This window comes from Diceros bicornis, chromosome 36 (assembly GCF_020826845.1).
Source record: "Diceros bicornis minor isolate mBicDic1 chromosome 36, mDicBic1.mat.cur, whole genome shotgun sequence".
In the NCBI taxonomy this organism is placed as follows: domain Eukaryota; kingdom Metazoa; phylum Chordata; class Mammalia; order Perissodactyla; family Rhinocerotidae; genus Diceros; species Diceros bicornis.
The window spans coordinates 16,059,787-16,081,017 of record NC_080775.1 but is presented as its reverse complement, the minus strand read 5'-3'; the positions used below and the strand labels follow the sequence as shown (position 1 = coordinate 16,081,017).

General features: G+C 37.8%; 1 protein-coding gene across 2 annotated transcripts in view; it reads left to right on the top strand.

The window, feature by feature from the left end:
• The window catches only part of ITGA8 (integrin subunit alpha 8), a 163,072-nt gene that overhangs the window by 29,955 nt on the left and 111,886 nt on the right, over positions 1-21,231 (top strand). Inside the window, exons 5-11 of one of the 2 annotated variants that reach the window (XM_058532481.1) lie at positions 3,186-3,247; positions 4,309-4,354; positions 7,453-7,578; positions 8,523-8,567; positions 14,494-14,537; positions 15,983-16,039; positions 19,154-19,206. In XM_058532481.1, the coding sequence (XP_058388464.1) occupies positions 3,186-3,247; positions 4,309-4,354; positions 7,453-7,578; positions 8,523-8,567; positions 14,494-14,537; positions 15,983-16,039; positions 19,154-19,206 (433 nt within the window). Of the gene's footprint in view, positions 1-3,185; positions 3,248-4,308; positions 4,355-7,452; positions 7,579-8,522; positions 8,568-14,490; positions 14,538-15,982; positions 16,040-19,153; positions 19,207-21,231 lie in introns of both variants that reach the window. The other variant, XM_058532480.1, reaches the window with a different exon arrangement.

Below are 21,231 nucleotides of genomic sequence, written 5' to 3'. Positions count from 1 at the left end.
TTGCGGGGTAAGAGTTGCAGTGTGAGTTCGAACCGTTATCTGAAAATATAAATGATAGTAGGCTTGCGTCTCGAGTTACACGGGCACATTATAAAGCCAATTTATTTACTGTTTATTTTCATAAATAAAAGAATCGCTTGACAAAGGTGAAAGTGCAGTTTATGTTGAGTTGCAAAATAGCTAAATAAATTGACAGGAATTCTTTCAACTCTAGGACACATTCATAGTTTTCACCTCCTTGAGGTCTCTCTCTCTCTCACTACGAGGAGTACTTCCTCCTCAAATCCACCCAAGGAGGAGACTTCCTGTCTTCCCTCAGGAGGTCACAGTTCATTAACACAAAGCCAGCTTATTCACGAGCATATGGTCAATATCACGGAACAGGAAGATCAGCAATATTATTTTTAAAAGAGAATTTAAGGAACCCTCTCCTATTCGTTCCACACTACAAACCCACTCCACGGATACTTTGAGCAATAAGGGAGCTAATCTGCTCAATCATATCAATGACATACCTGAAGCTCTCGTGATCATTCACAACTCAGGTGGGGATGGCTTACACACGCCTTTCCTTTCTACTTTGGAAGCCAGCAAATAGTAGTGAGGGATCAGCATGATTTCCTGGAATCATGAGTTCACTCTGGGACATAATTACGAAGTTTACAGATGCTCTGAAGTTCCGGGAAGAAAGATTCATTCAGCTCTCATTATAATTCTAAGAGGAAAAATTACTTTGCAGAGGAAAGAACCCCATATTCTCTTATAATCACCACTTAACATAAACATTTGAACTTGGTTATTTTCTCAATGAATTTTATGAAAAATTGGTATTTTCTCTTAATTTTTTCAGTTTCCTGTTTTGATGCAATATAACTTCAAAGAATGGTCATATTTCTTCCTTTTTGAGTAGTTTACAGTATCAAAAATAAAAAGAGTCTATTTTAAAAGATTTGTACATTAAAAAATACATTTCTTAAATATACTCAAGATTGCACATATATGTTCACATAATCATATATCATGTATTCGTATATATTTCTGGATGCATACAAATATTTACACACATGAACTTCTAGAAAATGGTATTCAGACATTTGAGGTTATACAGATGAGCTTTTAGGGAACTTTATAGCATTCGTAATTATAAACCACAAAATATAGTTATAAAATAAGGAATAAATTTTGTTAAAATACAATGTGTTGTGCACTTCAAAATTTGTTAAGAGGGTAGATCTCATGTTAAGTGTTTTTACTACAAAAAAGCAAATTAAAAAAAAGCAAGAGGACACAAGAAACTTTTGGAGGTGATAGAAATGCTTATTACCTTGACTGTGGTTGTGGTATCATGGGTATATGCATATGTCTAAACTCATCAAAATGTATACATTAAAATGTGCAATTTTTTGGATATTATGTATACCTCAACAAAGCTGAAAAAAAGAACTTAGCTTAAAAAAACACGAAACATTAATTGACATTTGAATTTAAAACAGATTTTATTATCTAAAAAAAAATACAGTACATGAGGTAGAAAAGTATTTCAAATATAAAAGGAGCATCTGGAAAGATGAATGATTACAATGTTGGAATTAGCTAAGTATTAACCAAAGGAAAGAAAAAACAGAAGACATTCTAGGAAAAGCGGGAAAGGCTAGATCCATTTCAAAAAGCTTCTGGAACAAGCATATGCCCAGCTTATAAATTTTTCCCATGATGATGTACATTTCCTTTCCTGCCCTCTTATTTTAGTTTCCATTCAGGAATATCCCTGATAAGAAAGGAGTAATTATTTGCATATTCACATCTGGCTATATAATGATCGAGATCTAAACTACTGAACTACATTTTGGTATTTATTTTTTCCACTTTTATTGAGAAATAATTGACATACATCACTGTATAAATTTAAGGTGTACAGCATGATGGTTTGATTTTGGTTTCAGTTTAACTACTTTAGAAGTTGTAGAAACTCTTCAAGTACAAGTTACAAGTAGTAAATTCCTGATCCTAGTGTTTTAGAAACTTTTTATAACAATATCCCAGGAATCCTCATGTTGGCCTGCCTGTAGTTTAAAAAACTGTATGATAAGGTCCTACTGGACATTCAGTTAGTGAATTTTAGTGGATAGAGTACAAAATCAGCCATTACTAGAGAGTTTTCTCTTTTGTGACCACTAGCATTGCAATCTCCCTGTGAAATTTGTTGTGACCGGAAATACAATTTCCAAATTTACCTACCTAATGATAAGAGAATAATTTAAAATTAATTTTCTATTAGGGATCATAAAAATTGGAATCCTTGTTGGTGCCCTGAGCAGAAAGCATCCACCCAGGTGACCGTGTTTAGCTCTTCCTTTCTCTAGACGTTACCTTCAGGAATGACATATCTGCCTTCACTCAGAATGCACAGGCAACGCAGAAACACATTAATGCCACTTGGAGAACTTGGAATATAGTTGAGAGATGGAGATTTTATTTCTTCAAATAAACATGAGTAGTAAAACCCAGTATAATAACTCCAAGGGCTGTTATTCCTAATGATCTTACTATAGAATCACAGTGATATTTGGGACAAGAAAAATAGATTGAAATATGTTTAATAAATTACTTGGAACGAGTACAGTGGTAGTGGTTAAGTTCTTGTGCTCTGCTTCGGCTGCCTGGGGTTCGCACGTTCAGATTCCTCAGCAAACAGAGGAAGATGGCAATGGGTGTTGGCTCATGGCCAATCTTCCTCATCAAAAACAAAACAAACAAAAAAACACTTGCATTCTTCTCCTTAGTAGACATGTATTACAGAAACAAACACATATTGATCATTTTAAATTTAGAAGCCTATAGAGGGGCCGGCCTGGTGGCACAAGCGGTTGGGTGCGCGCGCTCCGCTGCGGCGGCCCGGGGTTCCTGGGTTCGGATCCCGGGCGTGCACTGACGCACCGCTTGGCAAGCCACACTGTGGCGGCATCCCATATAAAGTGGAGGAAGATGGGCATGGATGTTAGCCCAGGGCCAGTCTTCCTCAGCAAAAAAGAGGAGGATTGGCAGATGTTAGCACATGGCTGATCTTCCTCACAAAAATAAAAAAAGAAGCCTATAGAGACAACAATAGAATATTCTGAATTGGTTATTAAACTATATCTTGGGAATGATGGCGTTATAACATTTGTATATTTTGATCATTCTAGGCAATGCTGATCCTGAAGGTCAGGGTTACTGCCAAGCAGGATTTAGTCTGGATTTTTATAAGGTGAATTCCTTTGGTCTTGCAGCTTCTAATATCTATTTTATCTACTTTTTTTCCCCCTCTGCCTCTCATTCTCACCCCACACTCCCCGTAACCAATGAAAGCAAAACAGCTTTTGCATATGTATCTAGCCCGTTTTGGCAATTTCTTTAATTTTTTAATTTGCTCTTTGTTATTAATCTGTGTACATAACAACCTATTAAGTAGTACAAAAATACATATGATGAAAAGCAACAGTCTTTCTTCCCACCTCTGTGGCAATCGTTTTTAAATGAAAAAAAATCTCAAAAACTTAGTAAAGAAGTGTGCTTCTGAAAAGATCACAAGAATCTATACATTGTTTTATCTCTTAGCTGTAATTGACCTGGTAGATTTCACACTAGCGTGAAAACGCACATATCCTTTCACAAAATTAGAAACAGAGATGTCTAGTACAAACGTAAGAGGCAAAAGTTCCACAGTTTTGAAGATAGTATAGAAAAATGTCGTCAACATATGAAGTTTAACTCTCTATCATTGTCTTTTTTTTATCATTGTCTTTTTTGTTTCCACTGAAAGTTAAGGATGCAGGGTACAGAGGGTGGGGTTGTAAATAGAAAAGAAAATTTATATTTCTAGTCTGGAGTTTTTGCTCTCTCTCCTGGGAAGGAGTGGGTGTGCAGATGTATGGAAAAAATAGGCATGACTGTGGCCTTGAGATAAATAGGAACTGAATTTTCTTTTTATCACCCAAAGCTCAAAAGACCATGTCTGCTAAATTGCATAGCCTTCAACATGTAGATATTTTGCTTATCTGAGGCAGTGCCCTAAAGCTGAATTTATGTATTCTCAGAAGAGAAAATTCAACTTACCTAATTGAGTCAAAATTATTTAATATAACATACTGAAAGCAAAAAAGGAAAGAAAATGACCTACAGGACTCAGATATAAGGGCCTCTTTAAAAATTGCTTTTTTATGTATAACGAATTGTTAGGGCAGTGCTTATTAACAATGATTTATCACCCCTTAAAAAAAAAACCTCAATTTTTGTTTTCTAATTGTTGTTACTGTTTCTGTTTTGTAGAACGGAGACCTTATAGTAGGAGGACCTGGGAGTTTTTATTGGCAAGGTATGTTCTGTTAGCAGAGAAATGTTACAAACAAGGAGATGAAGCGGAAGTAACATCAAATGCTCACTTTTTACTATGTTAATTTTATATCCATATTCATAGTTTTTCAAATGAATGAAGCATCATTTCAAATTGTACTTTGTTATGTAAATGATATTTTAAAATACTGTTGCAGTTTAATTCGTTTATTCACCAAGTATTTATTGAGGCTATGCCAGGTTTTGTGCTAGATGCTGGGGATACAATGATGAGTGAAAACAGACGTTGTTCCTACCCTCACGGAGGTTAATAGCTGGGGGAAGATGCAGGCATTAGTGAAACACTCATACAAGTACCTGAGAGACTCCTGGTGTGATATTCTCTATGAAGGAAAGGTGTGTCGTGGGGCGGCCGTGAGAGGACGGAAGGCTTCTCCAGAGTGGCTGTCTGCAGGTGTGTTTTGTCCTCTGCACACTGGCTGACAGGGAGCTGAATACAACCTGTGTTCTGTTTAGGGAGCCCTGAACCCAGGTGCAGTAGAGCACCAGCCAGAGGGGATGACATCTTCTAATTCTCATAAAGGTGTTCCACAGGCCAGCAGCAGCCCTAAGGTCAACTAATTTGGAAGCCAGCGACCCTAAACTGAGATCTGAACCTTGAGTAGGCGTTACCTAGGCGAAGAGATGGGGGACTGTGTGAAAATGTCCTATGGCATAAAAAAGTGCGGTGAAGTGAGAATGGCCAGAGTTAAGTGAGGAGGGAAGAGCTGTGGGATGGTTTGAAGTGGCCCCACCCCCCATGCGGGCTTGCAGGCCAAGATAAGCAGTTTTATCTTTATTCTAAATCAATGAGAAACCCCTAGCGGATTGTAGAAGTTTACATGGATGGGCTTAGCGGGAGTAAGAATGTGTTATTTGTCCTGAGAATAATGGGAAACCATTGGCGAGTTTTAAGCGTGGGATGCTCTGATCAAATTTGTGTTTTGAAAAGATCATTCTGGCTGCAGTATGGAAAATGGGTTGGAAGTTGGCCAAAGTGAAGTCTTGGCAAGCTGGTTATAAGGTTATAGCCTAGTTTTAAGTTTATAAGATAAACTAGCTGTAAGAGTCAGCTGAAGATGTTTGCTTCTTCGAGGGGTGATGGTACAGATTGGCAAAGAGGAGAAATTTGAGAGATGCTTTGGAAGCAAAGTAAACAGCCTAGTTGATGGATTGTATATATGGGGTTGAGGGAAGGGAGGATGACAACAAGGATGTGTTTCTGACTTTTGCAACTGAATGGTTATAAGTGGGTCCCGCTCACTGAGATGGAGAACTCTGGAAGAGAACAGAGTTGGAGAGGGAAGATGATAAGTTGTTAGGTTATGTTGAGTGTGAAAATGTTTGAGATATCCAAGAGTTTTGACCTAAGTAGTTAGGTGTATGGGCTTAAGCTCAGAAAAGATGGCGAGGCTGAAATAAAACTTGCGTCACTTGCGTATTGGTGATAACTGAAGCCATGGGTGTAGACAGGACACCTAAAGAGAGATTACTGAGAATACAGACTGAATTTGGGCTGTAAAGTTTAGGATAAAGATAGAATAGAATCTGAGAGAGATGAATAGTTGAGTGAGGATTTTTTTTAATGAGAGAGACCTGAACATATTTAAAAGCCAATGGGAAAGATACGGGAGAGATGGATTTGTAAGATTTTATATGAAATTACTGTTAAGCTTAATTCATACATATACAACTATGAACATCAAATAATTAACATTTCAGCATTTAAAAATTGTTTTGCGATCTGAAAAACAATGTATTTTATGCAGTGGTTGGATATAAAATAAAAATCACGTGTGTTTAAAAAGATTATCTTCTATGCACTTGATTAATTTCACATAATTCTTTCCTTTCCTTAAATTGAAAAATGTCTGATAGAGATGATTTGCTGACAATTAGCCATGTCAAGGGGATATAGAAGCATTTGTCTGAGCTAGATAATTTAAAATTTTGTTCAGTCTGAAGATCATAATGTTTATAGAAGCAGCTAAAGGAAACCAGCAAAGGCGGTGTGTATGTGAGAGGGAGGAAGGGAAGATTTAGCTTTAACTCAGAGAAAATTGACAAATTCTACAGATATTGTTCATAAATTCATGTGTAAATAACCGTTGTCTTAATGTAAGACCAGTCATTTCAGGCACAGTCGCTTGCAAATATTTATGGCCTGGTTTGACAGCTTTTATTCTTTCTGGACTTCAGACAGAAAGACTGTGGGAATTATGTGTGAATTCCCAAAGAATAATTTAGCTTTAAAATTAATATTAAATATTAGTCTCTTGAAAGCATTCCTTCAGTTTTCCCCCATAGAGCATGAGATCACACTTTTTCCTTAGAGGTCCATAATAAATATGGGAATACATAAAAATTGTAGTGGGAAATTGCTGGCCATCTTTTGATTCTTGTCCATTCCAATACAATCATATTTCAAGACTTCTGATGATGACCTCATTTGAGAGAGATTAGCCAAAGTTCTTATCACATCCATGTTGGTGGCCGTAGATTTCTTTTTTGCTAAAATTCTGGATCTCACTGGACCTCACTACTTTCCATTGTCATAATTTTATGCTTTATGTATACCTTTTTAGCATAACAAGTAAATGACTCAAAGATTATGTAATTCCTTCCTTTAACATAGTTTCACAATCTATTAATTAAGTGATTTAGACTTAATACATCTGTATTTTGTGAGAACACAAGAAGTCGTATTAGAATGTCCAAGGAGATCTTGGTTGTAATGCCAAATATCCTAACAGCAAAACCACATGACCTTAGAGAATGCACTCAAGTGCTTTGGGCCTCAGTTTCCCCACCTGTAAGAAGTTATATTTTGGCTAGATGATCTCAAAGCTAGATGATGTTTCTCTTAGCTAGAATGTTCTAGAATAGAATGGAAAGCTCTAGCCAGATGTAACCAATTTTACCTTGCAATTTAGTGGCAGGCAGGAAAATTTCTCATCGAAAATGCAAGTAATTCTATGATCGTTTTCAAGGAGTACGTGCTGTTCAGATGTTCTGTGTCTGCCGAGGGAGGGCCTGCCTCTTGCATTCATTTGGTTAATATATTAATTTGTTTGAACACAGGTCAGGTGATCACTGCCAGTATTGCCGATATCATTGCAAATTACTCATTCAAGGATATTCTCAGGAAATTGGCTGGAGAAAAACAGACAGAAGTGGCTCCGGCTTCCTACGATGACAGTTACCTTGGTGAGATCTGTGCTCGAGACATTTGTGGTTTTTCGAGAGACAAACATATTAAATGTAGATGCAAATTTTATTCTTCACTTACTGATATTATTTGGTATCTTATGCAAATTTTCTTTTCTTGTTAGCTTAGAGTGGACTCTTAACCTTCTTTTCTTTTCCTTTAATTCAGCCATGAAGTATAACTAACATGATTTGACAGCTATTTTATAGGCTCCATAACAGTCTCTTGCACATAAAATAATTTGCCATTAGTAGACCCTATGTTATAGTGGGGCTGCCCAATACTACAGGGGCAACATGATAGAAGCTCTTTCCAGTTTCTAGAGCAACAGCAAGAGACTTGCCAGTTGCTAAAATGTTCTCAAAATTTATTGTGTGCAAACCACACAATGTCGTTTCACCACTATCATTTCCCACCTTTGGTATCCTGTTGGCATTTTGATTATTTAATGAATTTTAAAAAATTGTAGTTATGTTTGTCACCTCACCTCACTTTAAAGCTAAGTGAAATTTGTGGAAAACCATCATTAAAGGAATTAGAAAGTGTCCTTGTTGGTGATCAGAAATAGCAAAACCTGAGCACAAAAGATACCTTTCAGAGAGTCATGTCTGATTACAGTGAATCATCTACTCTTAGAATGCAACAGCCGCCATTTACACTTTAAGATAGGTTATGAAGCATTCCTGCTTTAAAAAGGGACCTCAGAATCTGATTGTGTTGCCATGCTCACAAATAGATCTATTATGCTTCTAGGATTTAGTTTAAAAGTGTTCATTTTGGTTTGATTAATTTTTCCCTTTATAGAACCCTAAATTTTTTGATACAACGTGTTGAGATTTCTACACAAAGCAATAGTATGGTAGTTCTTTCATTTTTCTGGATACATAGCTCATCTGTAATGCCTTCAAACACGTGATTAGTTTGTTTCTTTTCTTTAAAACAGGATATTCAGTTGCTGCTGGGGAATTTACTGGAGACTCTCAGCAAGGTGAGAGACATTATTGAATTTAAGTCATTTATAAAGCATGGGAGAAAGGTAAAATGACCTAAAAAGTCCTTTTACAAATGTAATTTTCTTTGCTACACAAAATGTATATAAATGGAATCCCAGAATGTATATGATAATATTTTGTAGAAAAAGAATACACTTTGGCATGGATTTTTATTTTTAGGTCTCAAAGAATTTCATAAGAATGAACATCAATCTTTATGAAATATAGTTAAGCAATAATAAATTAGTCCAATAGTCCCATGAATGAATGAAAAAAATACAGATGATTAAATGACTTAGACAAAAGCCATACTGTTAGTGACAGATCAAATTTGAGAAATCAAGATCCCTCATCTTTAATTTCTGGGATCTCATATTGGACATGTCCAGACTAAACTCCCCACCTGACTCCAACCCAACATCTCCACGTTATTGCCTTTTTCCCTTTGGGCATGCCCAAACCCAAAATAACAGAACAAACTAATCTTATTCTCATATGTGCCCCTCACCTTCTGTCTTCTGTGGTTTCGATCTTCTTATTCTATATCTATTCTCATCATCCAGTGGCCAAATGCTACTTTTTTTTTAAGGCCAATTTCAAATATCATCCTTCCGGCAATCCTTCTTTAGCTTCCTTCTGTAAACTTCTATATCATCTCATTTATCTCTCTGTAAGGCATTTATCATTCACTTATTCATCAGTTACTTTTTTGAGCATCTACTACGCACCAGGCTATGTGTTAAATGTTGAGCACACAGAGGTGAATAAATGGTCCTTAATCTCAGAGTTTTCAGTCTAGTGGGGCCAACAGACATTAAACAATGAACACAAAATACCTGATTAAAAATTGTAGTAAGTGCTAGAATAAAGTTCTAAGCATAGAACTAATCCCGTTCATGAGAACTCGACCCTCATGAGCTAATCACCTCCCAGAGGCCCCACCTTCTAATACCATCACGCTGAGGGTTACGTTTCAACATATGAATTTCAGGACACAAACATTCAGTCCATAGCAATACCTATCATATACAAGACAATAAATGGTTGCTTTTACTTTGCTAGTAATATTTATCGAATGACATCAATCAATATTTGCCATTTTCCATCTTGTTTCATGTGAACATTAACTACTTTTCACTAATGTGTTTTAACTAATTCACAGTGAATTAACAGTAAATGAAATAAGGCCATCTCTAGGAATCTTCACAGCTCTTTAAATGGTTTCATGTTGACAAGACATACAAAGCAGAAATTCATAAAGAATAAAACATTCTTTATGCAGTTGGGTAGAGGTTGAAAACAGGTTTTTTTTCCTTTAAAAAAACATTTTTCTTTTAAATACAAGCTAATTCTTAAAGGTCCTCTCTTTCCATCATTTTTTTCTTCAATATATTAAATGACAATCTGTTGTGGTGGTTAAAAGCATGGGCATTGGAGCTAGACCACTTGGATTTAAACCCCGATTTTGCCACTTACTAGCTCTATGACCTGGTTACCTAACATCTCAGTGCCTCCATTTCTTTATTCCTAAAAGAAGGATGATGATGATGATGATGGTGATGATAGCATCATCTACATCATAGGATTCTTGTGAGGATTAAACAAGTTATTCCTATATATTCATGAAACAGTATGATGCATGATACATAATAAGTACTATTTAAATATTAGCTATGATAAGAAAGAAGCTTTGGATTAGGGGCCATAAGAGATAAAATTGAATAACTTGTACCTTAAAAAATTCAAATCTTACAATCGCTCGGTGATTTAGCAAAGGAAACTATAAAATATGCCAAATGATTTTTAAACGTGACCTTAGGACTGTAGTTGGAAAGCTCTCTAGAAAAGCATTTACTTCTGACCCAAGGAAATTAACAATGATGCATGACAGCAGGTCATAGGGAAAGATGGTAGAAAATCATAGTGGTTTTCCATAGAATCTCAGAAATGTCTAGAAAATGGGTCCAAGTTTTAAATGATTTATGGATATCTAAAGTAACGGCTTTCTCAGAGATCATGATTCATTCATCAGACCACACCAAGTCTAAACTGCCCATGTTCACTATTTACTTAATTAGACTAGAAGGAGTGGGAATTCTATGGAAAAACAGGAAGCAACTACATGTCCTCGAGATGAGATCTCTGTAATATGGAATCCTTGGACTCTGGGTGCTACGTGGATGGATTTCATGGGATTTGAACCCCTAGAAATTATATGCAAGGTTTTATATGTTGTGAATTTTTCTGATGAGACGATCCATAACTTTCATCTACTTTTCAAATATGTTCGTGACTCAAAAAAGGTTAAGATCTTCCGTTCTCATTTTAGAGTCAGATATGGTGAGCTACAATCCAAGAAAGGGATCTAGCCCTAACCAATTCTGGGAAGGTCATTTGATGTGGTGGAAAGAATGTTGGCTTTGCTGTCAGTTCTTGAGTTCTACTAGGCACCAACTATGTACTGTGACCAAACCTTTCTAAGCCTCAGTTTCTCCACATATCAAGAGGGGATATGAATGCCTACTTTTGAGAGGTTAAGTGAGGGAAATATTATAAAGAAGATGGCACATTGTCCAGTGGGTGGAAGACATTCAATAAACGCTAGCCTCCTTTCTGCTTCTTGCTAGCGGGGTTGACGTCCAAGTCATATATTTTGAGGCCAGGGATCTAAAATTTCCTGAACATATTATTGATATTAAGAGACCTCTGAAGGTTTTGCCATGAGTTATTGGAATGGATCTAAGAAAAGTCTCTCATTTTTCCTCCCAACTGAATATTTTTGTAGTTGAGTGACAGTTCTCCTAATTTGCCCTAAACTCCAAGCAATTTAACTGTCTTGATTGTTTTTAAATGATTATGAACATTTTTAATCAACATTACATCTAATAATTCCCTAGTGTTGTGGCCATATGAGGTTGCAGATTCCAAAGTTACTGAATGTGATCATTGATTTCTTTTTTTTTTAAACAAAATTCTGAATGTTTGTGGGATGTGAGAAGTAGTGGTTGCCAAGTATCTCAAATGGCATAATATCCCTTAATCTTTCCTGGTTGACAAGCCTGATGTTGAAATCAGTCAACTCCGTTATATGTGATTGTGGTCTGTTTTTAGGTGCCAGGAGAATTGAATTCATAATAAAGATTATTGAAAACTGAGTAGTGCGCTACCAGTTCAGATAGCTTTCCTGGAAATCTGTCCAGATAGCTTAGTTTTTCTGAGCCCTGTTTTATTCTTCAAGAACATGCTTCACCTTCCCTCCTGTTGCTATAGTTAAACTATTCATGCTCCTGTCTAAAGATAACCATCCCCTCTTGTAACTCAGGGATGGGACTTTAGGAATTCTTGATCCTGTGTCTCACATTATCAATTTTTCCTACCAACATACAAGCATACTCTTATTTCTCCCATCTTAAAAAAAAAATCTCTTATCCCACTTGCACGTCCATCTACCACCTGTATATCTCTTCTTCAAAAGAGCTGTCACTCTTTTCTGCCTGTATCTCTGTCTGTCAGTTCCTTGGCTCCCCTTCTCTTAAACTCATCGCTGTTAGGCTGGACCCCTACCACTCTACTGAAACTGCTCTTGCCAAGCAAACCAGTGGCCTCCGTGCAGCTCATCTTCCTAGACTATCAGGAGCATTTGACAGAGTTGATCGCTCCCTCTTCATTTCTTCACTTGGCTTATCAAACACTGGCAACCCCGTCTCCATCTGTCTTATTGTTTTCCTTTTAATTTCCCTCTACTCATTGAAATGTCCCAGGGCTAAATACTTGGACTCTTTCTTGACTCTTTGAGTTCTTTCTTGGTCATTTCATCCAGTCTCATGTATTTCTCCAGCTTTTATACTGAATTCCAGGTTCATGTATTTCTCCAGCTTACACTGAATTCCAGGTTCATGGATACATGTATAGATACAGGTAGAGTTACATCCATACGTGTATCCATGAACCTGGAATTCAGTGTAAGATCTAGAACCTCTACTCAACACTCAACATATCTATTTAAATAGCTATCCCAAACTTAATATGCTCATAACTGAACTCCTGACCTTCCCACTGAAACATGCTCTACCCTCCATCATCCCCATCTCAGTAAGTGACAATGCCATCCTCCCGGTTGCTTAAGCCAAAAACCTTGGAAGTCAGCCTTGGACTGTGCTATGTCTCTCACATCCCATCCATGTGCAATCCATGAGCAAATCCTGCTAACTAAACTCCAAATACAACCAGAATAGGACCACCTCTCACCTCCTCCACAGCTTCTCCTCTGATCCGAGTCCCCACCTGCATTGTTGCAGTAGCTTCCTAACTGGCCCCTGCTTTCATCCTTGGCCCCTTGTAGTCGACCCTAAATCCAGCAGCCAAAGTGGTCCTTTAGAAACAGAAGTCGGATCGTGTAACTTCTTTTCTCCCATTGACTTCCCAACTCCTTCAGTCTAAAATTCATCTTCACAATGATCTGAGAGACTCTATTTATGCGGCTGCTAAGTACTTTGACCTCATCTCCTACTCCTTTACTCCTCACTCCTTCTCCTCCAGCCACCCTGGCCTCCTTGCTGGTCTATGAATACTCCAGACACACTTCTACCTCAGGACCTTTGCACTTTCTGTGCCCTCTGACTAGAACATCCTTCTCCCAGATCTCCATAATGTTTACTTCCTCACTTTCTTCAGTCTTTGCTCAAGGGTCACCTTCTTGCTAAGTCCTTCCCTGCTACCCTAATAAATCACAAGTCCTTCCCCATCCCAACTCCAGCACTCCCTCTACCATTTTACTGCTTAGTTTTTCTCCAGGATACGTATCCCCTTCTAATATACCATTTAATTGACTCTATTTCTTAAATTGATGGCCTCTTCCAACTAGAGTATAAATTCCGTGAGAGCAGAGAATTTAGTCTGTTTCGTTCACTGCTGTATCCTATGGTTGCCTATAAATAATTAATTGAATGAGTGAACTTGCGACTGAAAAGTCCAACATTTAACCCCAAATGAATCTTCTCTGATTATTAATGCCATCAGCGTGAGCACCCAGCTCTGCTAGAGCTCAGCACACCAGATAGAGTTCACGCTAGAATTTGTGCTATCCCTTTAGGGGCAGGATTGGGGGAAGGGAAATTTGAATGGAAGGGGACTCTCTTCCAAGCTCTTCTTTAAATTAAACTACATTTTTAACCCCATGAATCAAAGGAGAGTTTAGACTTATAAAAATGCAAGCTGGAAAAATCTTTGGTAATCAGTGATTCCAACTCCCACCTATTGCAAATGACTGGGAAAAAAATTAGGTTCAATGACTCATCCCAGGTACGTGGCAGACCCAAGGACTAAAATCACTACTTTCTAAATCTAAAGCCCGATCATTGTGCATTGGAATATGCCGCCACCTTCCCCCAGAGTTGCTTTTTCTATCTGTGTTATTGAAGCTTCCTTCCTGGGGTGTACCCTTGGCTGCCAGGTTGCCACCTAATTCTGCTGCCAACAAACAGTTCTGGGGGTCAGACTTACATCATTTACGATATGTGGTTTTTCCTTAGGTAAACAAAATCACTTTAAAACGTTAGTGTGACAGGAGCTCTTACTTTTTACACTAGTAAAAAAGATGTTACCACAGTGAAATCTGGAGAAATCGAAGTAAAAGTTGAACCAACAAATCACACACAGACCTGAGAAGCCAGGCTTATATTCTAGAGGCAGAAACACCTGGAGACTGGTGATGGAGACTGGTGAATCTCAAAGGATGACTTTCTGTCTTCTGTTTCCTATTTTCTGTAGCAGAAGCAAAAGCTAAGGCAAAACCGTGACTTCAAACTGCCAGCTGTCCGCATGATGGTTACTCATTTAAAAAGCACTATCTCTAACTGATTTGTTGTATAGCTTTAAAGTATATATGCAATTCCCCTTCTAAATGACTATTTTTATCAGCAGAATTGGTTGCTGGAGTTCCACGAGGAGCACAGAATTTTGGATACGTGAGTACTAAGAATGCAGTATAGGATATTTTCTTATATATGCCAAGAAATGTTTTGTTTCGTACAACTTTTACATCTTTTAAAATGCCCTTTAATAGTGAGCCCCTACTAATCCCTGCTTGTTTGCTTACTGAAAAGGAAGCTAGTTTTTTTCTGAGCTATGTGCAGGATCAGCTGCATGATTTGTGGAACCCAGTGCAAAATGAAAATGCAGGGCCCCTTATTCAAAATTGAATTAAGAATTTCCGGACAGTGATAGCTGGGCATTAAACCAAGGGTAGGGCCCATGTGAGCGTGGGGCCTTGTGTCACTGCACAGGTCACACACCCGTGAAGCCAGCCCTGTCCTTGTACATAATCTAGGAATAACTGCAGAGGATCTCATTGTTGAGATGATCGGCATTTTAATATGTCTCATATGGTAGAAATAAGATTAATTGCTATTTCATTAGTGTGTTAGTTTCCTAGGGCTGCCATAGCATTACCACAAACTGGGTGGCTTAAAACAACATAAATTTATTCTCTCACAGTTCAAGAGGCCAGAAGTCTGAAATCAAGGTGTTGGCAGGGTCATGCTCCCTCCAGCGTGCCTAGGGGAGCATTCTTCTTACCTCTTCCAGCCTCAAGTGGCCCCTGTCTTTCCTTGGTGTGTGGCAGCACAGCTCCAGTCTCTGCCTCGGTCTTCGTATGGACTGCTTCCACCTGTTTCTATGTGTGTCCTCTCCTTTTCTTATAAGGACACCAGTCATTGTATATAGGGCCTACTCTAAATCCAGGATGATTTCATCTCAAGATCCTTAACTTATTTCATCTGCAAAGATCCTATTTCCAAATAAGGTCATCTTCTGAGTTCTGGGTAGACATGAATTTTGGAGGGATACTGTTCAAACCCATTATAACTAGTTAGCACCAAAATAGGAAAAGAAAATAGACTTTATGAAAAGAAATCTTAGATTTTAAATAATGTTGTGGTTTTTTTTAAAGTCTAGTACACTTGTAATATTTATATACTTTGGGTTGGCTGAAGAGAATTAAAAGGAATATTTTTTGCTGTATGGATAGCATTTTAAAATTTCTTTTTTTTTTTTTTCGGAAAGCCATAATCATATACACAGAAATGAATTTAGACAAAAAAATCCTGATTAGATCAATTAACTGATCATCAGATTAATTGCTCTCAACAGTCTTGAATTCAAATTTTATTTCTCTACTTCACATGAATAAGCATACATTTTTGTCTGAAAGGATCTCAGACTTAACCATAAATAAGAAGTTCAATTGGATTTTTTTTTAAGATCGTTCTTATGTGCTTACGTTTTTGTTTTACATATAGCTAACCATTTATCACTCTTGACGAAAATTTAAAAATGATTCAAATCGTAATTTAAAAAAATGTTCTCCACTTCCATGTCAGTGATGTAACCTGTCTAATTTCTATGATTTCAGGTTTCAATCATTAACTCTACAGATATGACCTTTATTCATAATTTCACTGGTGAACAGGTAAAGACATTTTAATATCAAATAATGAATGTCACTCTGTATTAATAGTATATTGTAACATTCATGTAATTTATTTGTTCATAAAATAAATATTTATTTATTAAATAATGTAACCATGCATCAGGCAGACAAGATCCTAGCTCTCATGCTCTCATGCAGCAGTGCAGGGGCAGGAGAGACAGTTGGGGAGTCAACAGTTAATTAACAAGCAAATAAATGCCCATGATAATTTCAGATAGTGATAAGTGATATGAAGGCAGAATATGCTCCTCAAAATGCCACTAACGGCTGGGATCTGAGAGCAATGGTGTTATATTGTGGCGCTGTATGTAATGTGCCTGGTGGTGTTTTCTGGGTACCCACCTTCCCTCTGGGAAGACACAGGCTTCTTGTAGGTCCCACTGTATTGGTCAGAGTCAGTGGGCCTGGGCTCTGCCTCCCTTCCTCACTGCCTGGAGCCCTCCCCTGACCCCAACATTATATGGAGGTTGACAAGCTGTCTGGTTCTGGTCTGTTTGTCCCAGGGGGCTAGATACTGCTCCTTACCCACTGTGGCTGGCTGAGGTCTTATTATGAATGGGTCAATTGCCTGAAAACAGGCTGCTGTCATCCTCCTGACCTAACATGGCCTGAGGTCACACTTCATCCACCACCCTGGGTTTTCCTGGGTATTGTGACCTGTTGGAATTTGCCACATTTCTTTAAATAATGAATGTGGTATTGCCGTCTAAGGGAGCCGATCATGAGTTGAATTAGTTTCTCTGGGCAACCAATTTTCTCTCCTAACCGCCAACCCAGGTTACTGAGCTTCTAGCAAGCCTCACATTGGAATCTGGCCAAGTTACATCTTGGCCTTCAAAATCATGGTTTAAGATCCTGAAATGCTCAACTTTTAGGTAGAGATATAAATTTGGAACAATATATTTGTCAAGCAATTTTGATTAATTGAGTTTTTTAATGAACACAGAGCATTTTTGACATTTTCCTCCCAAAATTTGGGGCTTTAGTCTACCCATTACTCTGCAATCTTCAAGAAAGGATTTAACAACATCTCTCATGATACTCATGTTAAATATGGAGAAATAAGGCTGGGATGATAGTGAAGTTGGATGGATTTATCAATTTTGAACAACTCTTTCCAAGCAGTGATAATTAATGGCCTAATGAAAATTTGGCAAGACTTCTCCTTTGCCCAGATCTGTTTTACATTTTTTTTTTTTAAAGATTTTGTTTTTTTTCCCCCCAAAGCCCCAGTAGATAGTTGTATGTCATAGTTGCACATCCTTCTAGTTGCTGTATGTGGGACGCGGCCTCAGCATGGCCGGAGAAGCGGTGCATTGGTGCGCACCCAGGATCCGAACCCGGGCCACCAACAGCGGAGTGCGCGCACTTAACTGCTAAGCCACGGAGCCGGCCCCTGTTTTACATTTTTATCATTAGAAGCTCTTTAAATATTGTTAAATTTGGCCTTTCTATAACGTCTCATCCTCAATAGCACCTAGTTCTACAGTCTTGAACCTCAGAACTTAGTACACAAATGATGAAATTCCCCTGACTGAAAGCCACACAATGCCACGCCAGGAATAAGAATGTCACTGTATATATTTGGAATAGAGAAAAGAGGTTGGAGGACAGAGTTGTTGAGTTATTGCACAACATAGTTAACTCATGCATTCATTCCCTCTGCAAAGAGTATTTGGCACCTGGCACCTGTGTCTTGGTCTGTTTGGGCTACTATAACTAAAATACCATAGACTGGGTGGCTAAAACAACAAACATTTATATGTCATGGTTCTGAAGGCTGGGAAGTCCAAGATCAAGGCTTAGGCAGATTCGGTATCTAGTGGGAGCCCACTTTCTGGTTCATAGATGGCCATCTTCTCATTGTGTCCTCACATGGTGGAAGGGACAAGGGAGCTCTCTGGGGTCTCTTTCTTAAAGGCACTAATCTCATTCATGAGGGCTCCACCCTCATGACCTAATCACCTCCCAAAGGCCCCACCTCCAAACACCATCACATTGAGGATCAGGTTTCAACATATGAATTTGGGGGGGGGGGAACACACAAACATTCAGTCTATAGCAATGTTATATGTTTGGAATAGAGAAAAGAAGTGGGAAAATTAATTTATTGTGTAACACTTGTTAATTCATGTATTCATTCCCTCTGCAAAGAGTATCTGGCACCTGGCACCTACTTTGAGCTAGACTGGTCAGGCAGTGCAGATAGAAGAATGAACAGCACAGAGCAGTCTCTGCCCTCTGTGGAACACATCTTGTAGTGGATTGTAGGCGGATGAAATTAGTAGATGATGGGAATCTAAGTCAGCTAAAGCATTGGATGGCAGAATATGGAAACAAAAACTCTTGGCAAGCCGAAACTATGAGCCAAATCTAAAAAGATTATAAATCTTGAAAACATAGGTTGAAACACAAAAACTTAAGAGCTAGAATGTGGGGAGATTATACACACTAGTTACACTCAGAAAAGACTTAGGAAGCCTAGTTGACAATAAATTCAATGTGAATTGATACTGAAACACGGTCTACCCCCTAATTAAAACCCTTTTTATGCTTCAATAATATAAAGAACCCAAAGCAGAGAGTGTGCATCCTACTCACAACTCTTCTCCTGTCAGTGCACTCATGGGGTATTATTTTTTCTTTGATGTTACATGGGATATCTCTGAGAAAGAGGGACCAAGATGGCGAACCAGCTGAAAATATTTCCACATGAGATTCACATGGAAATAGAATTAGATTTATTCTGTGAGTTTCAAAATTGCAGAACTAGGTAGGATTAAGGACTAGGAGTTACAGAGGGGCCAATTTTAGCGAAGAACATTCTAATAATTGTGTCCACAGATTGAATTGGCTGATTGTTGAACATCTCCAGAGGATGTCCAAGCCGATGTTAGGGGTGTTGAGGGGAAAATTATGCACTAGGTCAGAGGTTAGACTAAATGACTCTAAGACTCTGTCCATGTCCAAGAGTCTATGAATTTAAATACAAAAATGTGCTGCAATGAGATAATCTTTCAGGGAAAATTGAGAGATGACTAAGAAAAAGATTTTTTGAAACAAAATATGTCATCTTATGGTTTTCCTTTGCAGATGGCATCTTATTTTGGATATACAGTTGCAGTATCAGATGTTAACAATGATAGGTAAGTTTATAAGAACTTCCTCACTCACCATATGTTATATTCATCCATAAAGATGTTATATTTTTACCTTCGTGAAATACATCCTTCCATATTTCCTCAAATAGAGGCTCTCTTGTTTTAACTATTTTTTGTTCAGGGCAGGAGGATACATCTACTAAAGAATTATCTGTCATCCTATTTTATGTCTTTACTGAGATTTTCTACATCTGCCACTTCAAGAAAAGGCCTATTTTTACTTAGTTTCATCTTTAATTTTATGAACTGAGTAGTCGTTGGCCATTCAAAATCCATAGCCATTGAAGAATTTGCTCTCCTGTCTCTCTTCACTCCTTAGTATGTGATACATTCATAAAACATTTGCACATAAGTAAATATTTTTTTCTCCTGACATTGCTTTAACTAATATACTAGTAGCACCAATGGAGAAGATAAAATAATAATGTTATTTTTTTAGATTATGGCAAGTAAATTACAATTGAGGTGGATCAAACAGCATGGTAAATTACGGTTAAGTCATTACTTCAAAAATAAGTTATTATTAAACATCTCTTTGATTCACTAAAAGCACCTGACAGATAAAACTAAGAAAACCAATAAATTGAGATAAACTGATTATCCATCCAATAAATGTTGTTGGAGCACCAACTATGTGCCAGGCATTGTTCTTCATGCCCAGAATATAGTGATGAATAAGGCAGAATAGGTCTCTGCTCTCAAAGAGCTCACAGTTTTGTAGAAAGCAAATATCTGAAGAATCATGACTATGATCTAGGGTCTGGGCTAAGCACTTTAGATACATCACTGATAGACATCCTCTATGACCTTCGTATAGCTAGAAACGTATTTTATATATTATGTGGTGGCATATAATTGGAGATAAATTTAGTAACTTTTGTACCTTTTGTAAAATATCTTTTTATTATTCTTTCATTCAACATATACTTCTTGAGCATCTACTATACACTAGCACTGTTCTAGGTGCTGGGATATAGCAGAGAACAAAATAGCAACCTCCACCCTCATAAAGGTTATACCAGAGTTGGGAGTGGGAGCTACAGACAAAAAATAAATCAGTCGAGTAAAAAGTATGTTAGATGGTGATGAGCACTATGTAGGAAAAAAAATAGAAGGGCTGAAAGCAATCAAGATGTCCTTCAGTAGGTGAATGGATAAATAAACTGGGGACCACCAGACAATGGAGTGTTTTTCAGTGCTAAAAAGAAATGAGCTGTCGAGTCATGAAAAGACATGGAGGAACCTTAAATGCATATTACTAAGTTAAAGAAGCCAGTCTGAAAAGTCTACATACTATGCGATTCCAACTGTATGACGTTCTAGAAAAGGCAAAACTGTGGAGACAGTAAAAGGATCGGTGGTTGCCCTGGATGAGGGGAGAGGGAAAGATGAATAGGAAGAACACAGAAGATTTTTAGGGCAGTGAAACTACTCTGTCTGATACTACAGTGGTATATCTATGTCATTACATTTGTCCAAACCCACAGAATGCGTAGAATGTACACCACCAAGAATGAACCCTATTGTAAACTATGGACTTTGGGTAATGATGATACGTCAGTGAGGGTTCATCGATTGTAACAAATGAACCACTCTAGTTGGGGGTGTTGATAGTGGGGGAGGCTGTGCGTGTAGATGTGGAGAGGGGTATATGGTAACTCTCTGTACTTTCTGCTCCATTTTTGCTTTAAACCTAAAACTGCTCTAAAAAATAAAGTCTAGCAACTATGACATACAACTATCTACTGGGGCTTTGGGGGAAAAAAAAGGAGGAGGATTGGCAATAGATGTTAGCTCAGAGCCGGTCTTCCTCAGCAAAAAGAGGAGGATTAGCACGGATGTTAGCTCAGGGCTGATCTTCCTCACATACACACAAAAAAAGTCTATTAATTAAACTTCTGAAAACAAAAACAGAAAGGGGATAGGGAATATTGGGAGGGATACGATTTTAAATCAGGAAGATAGGAAAGGCCTTGGTGTTAAGGTTATAGTTGAGGAAAGACCTGAAGG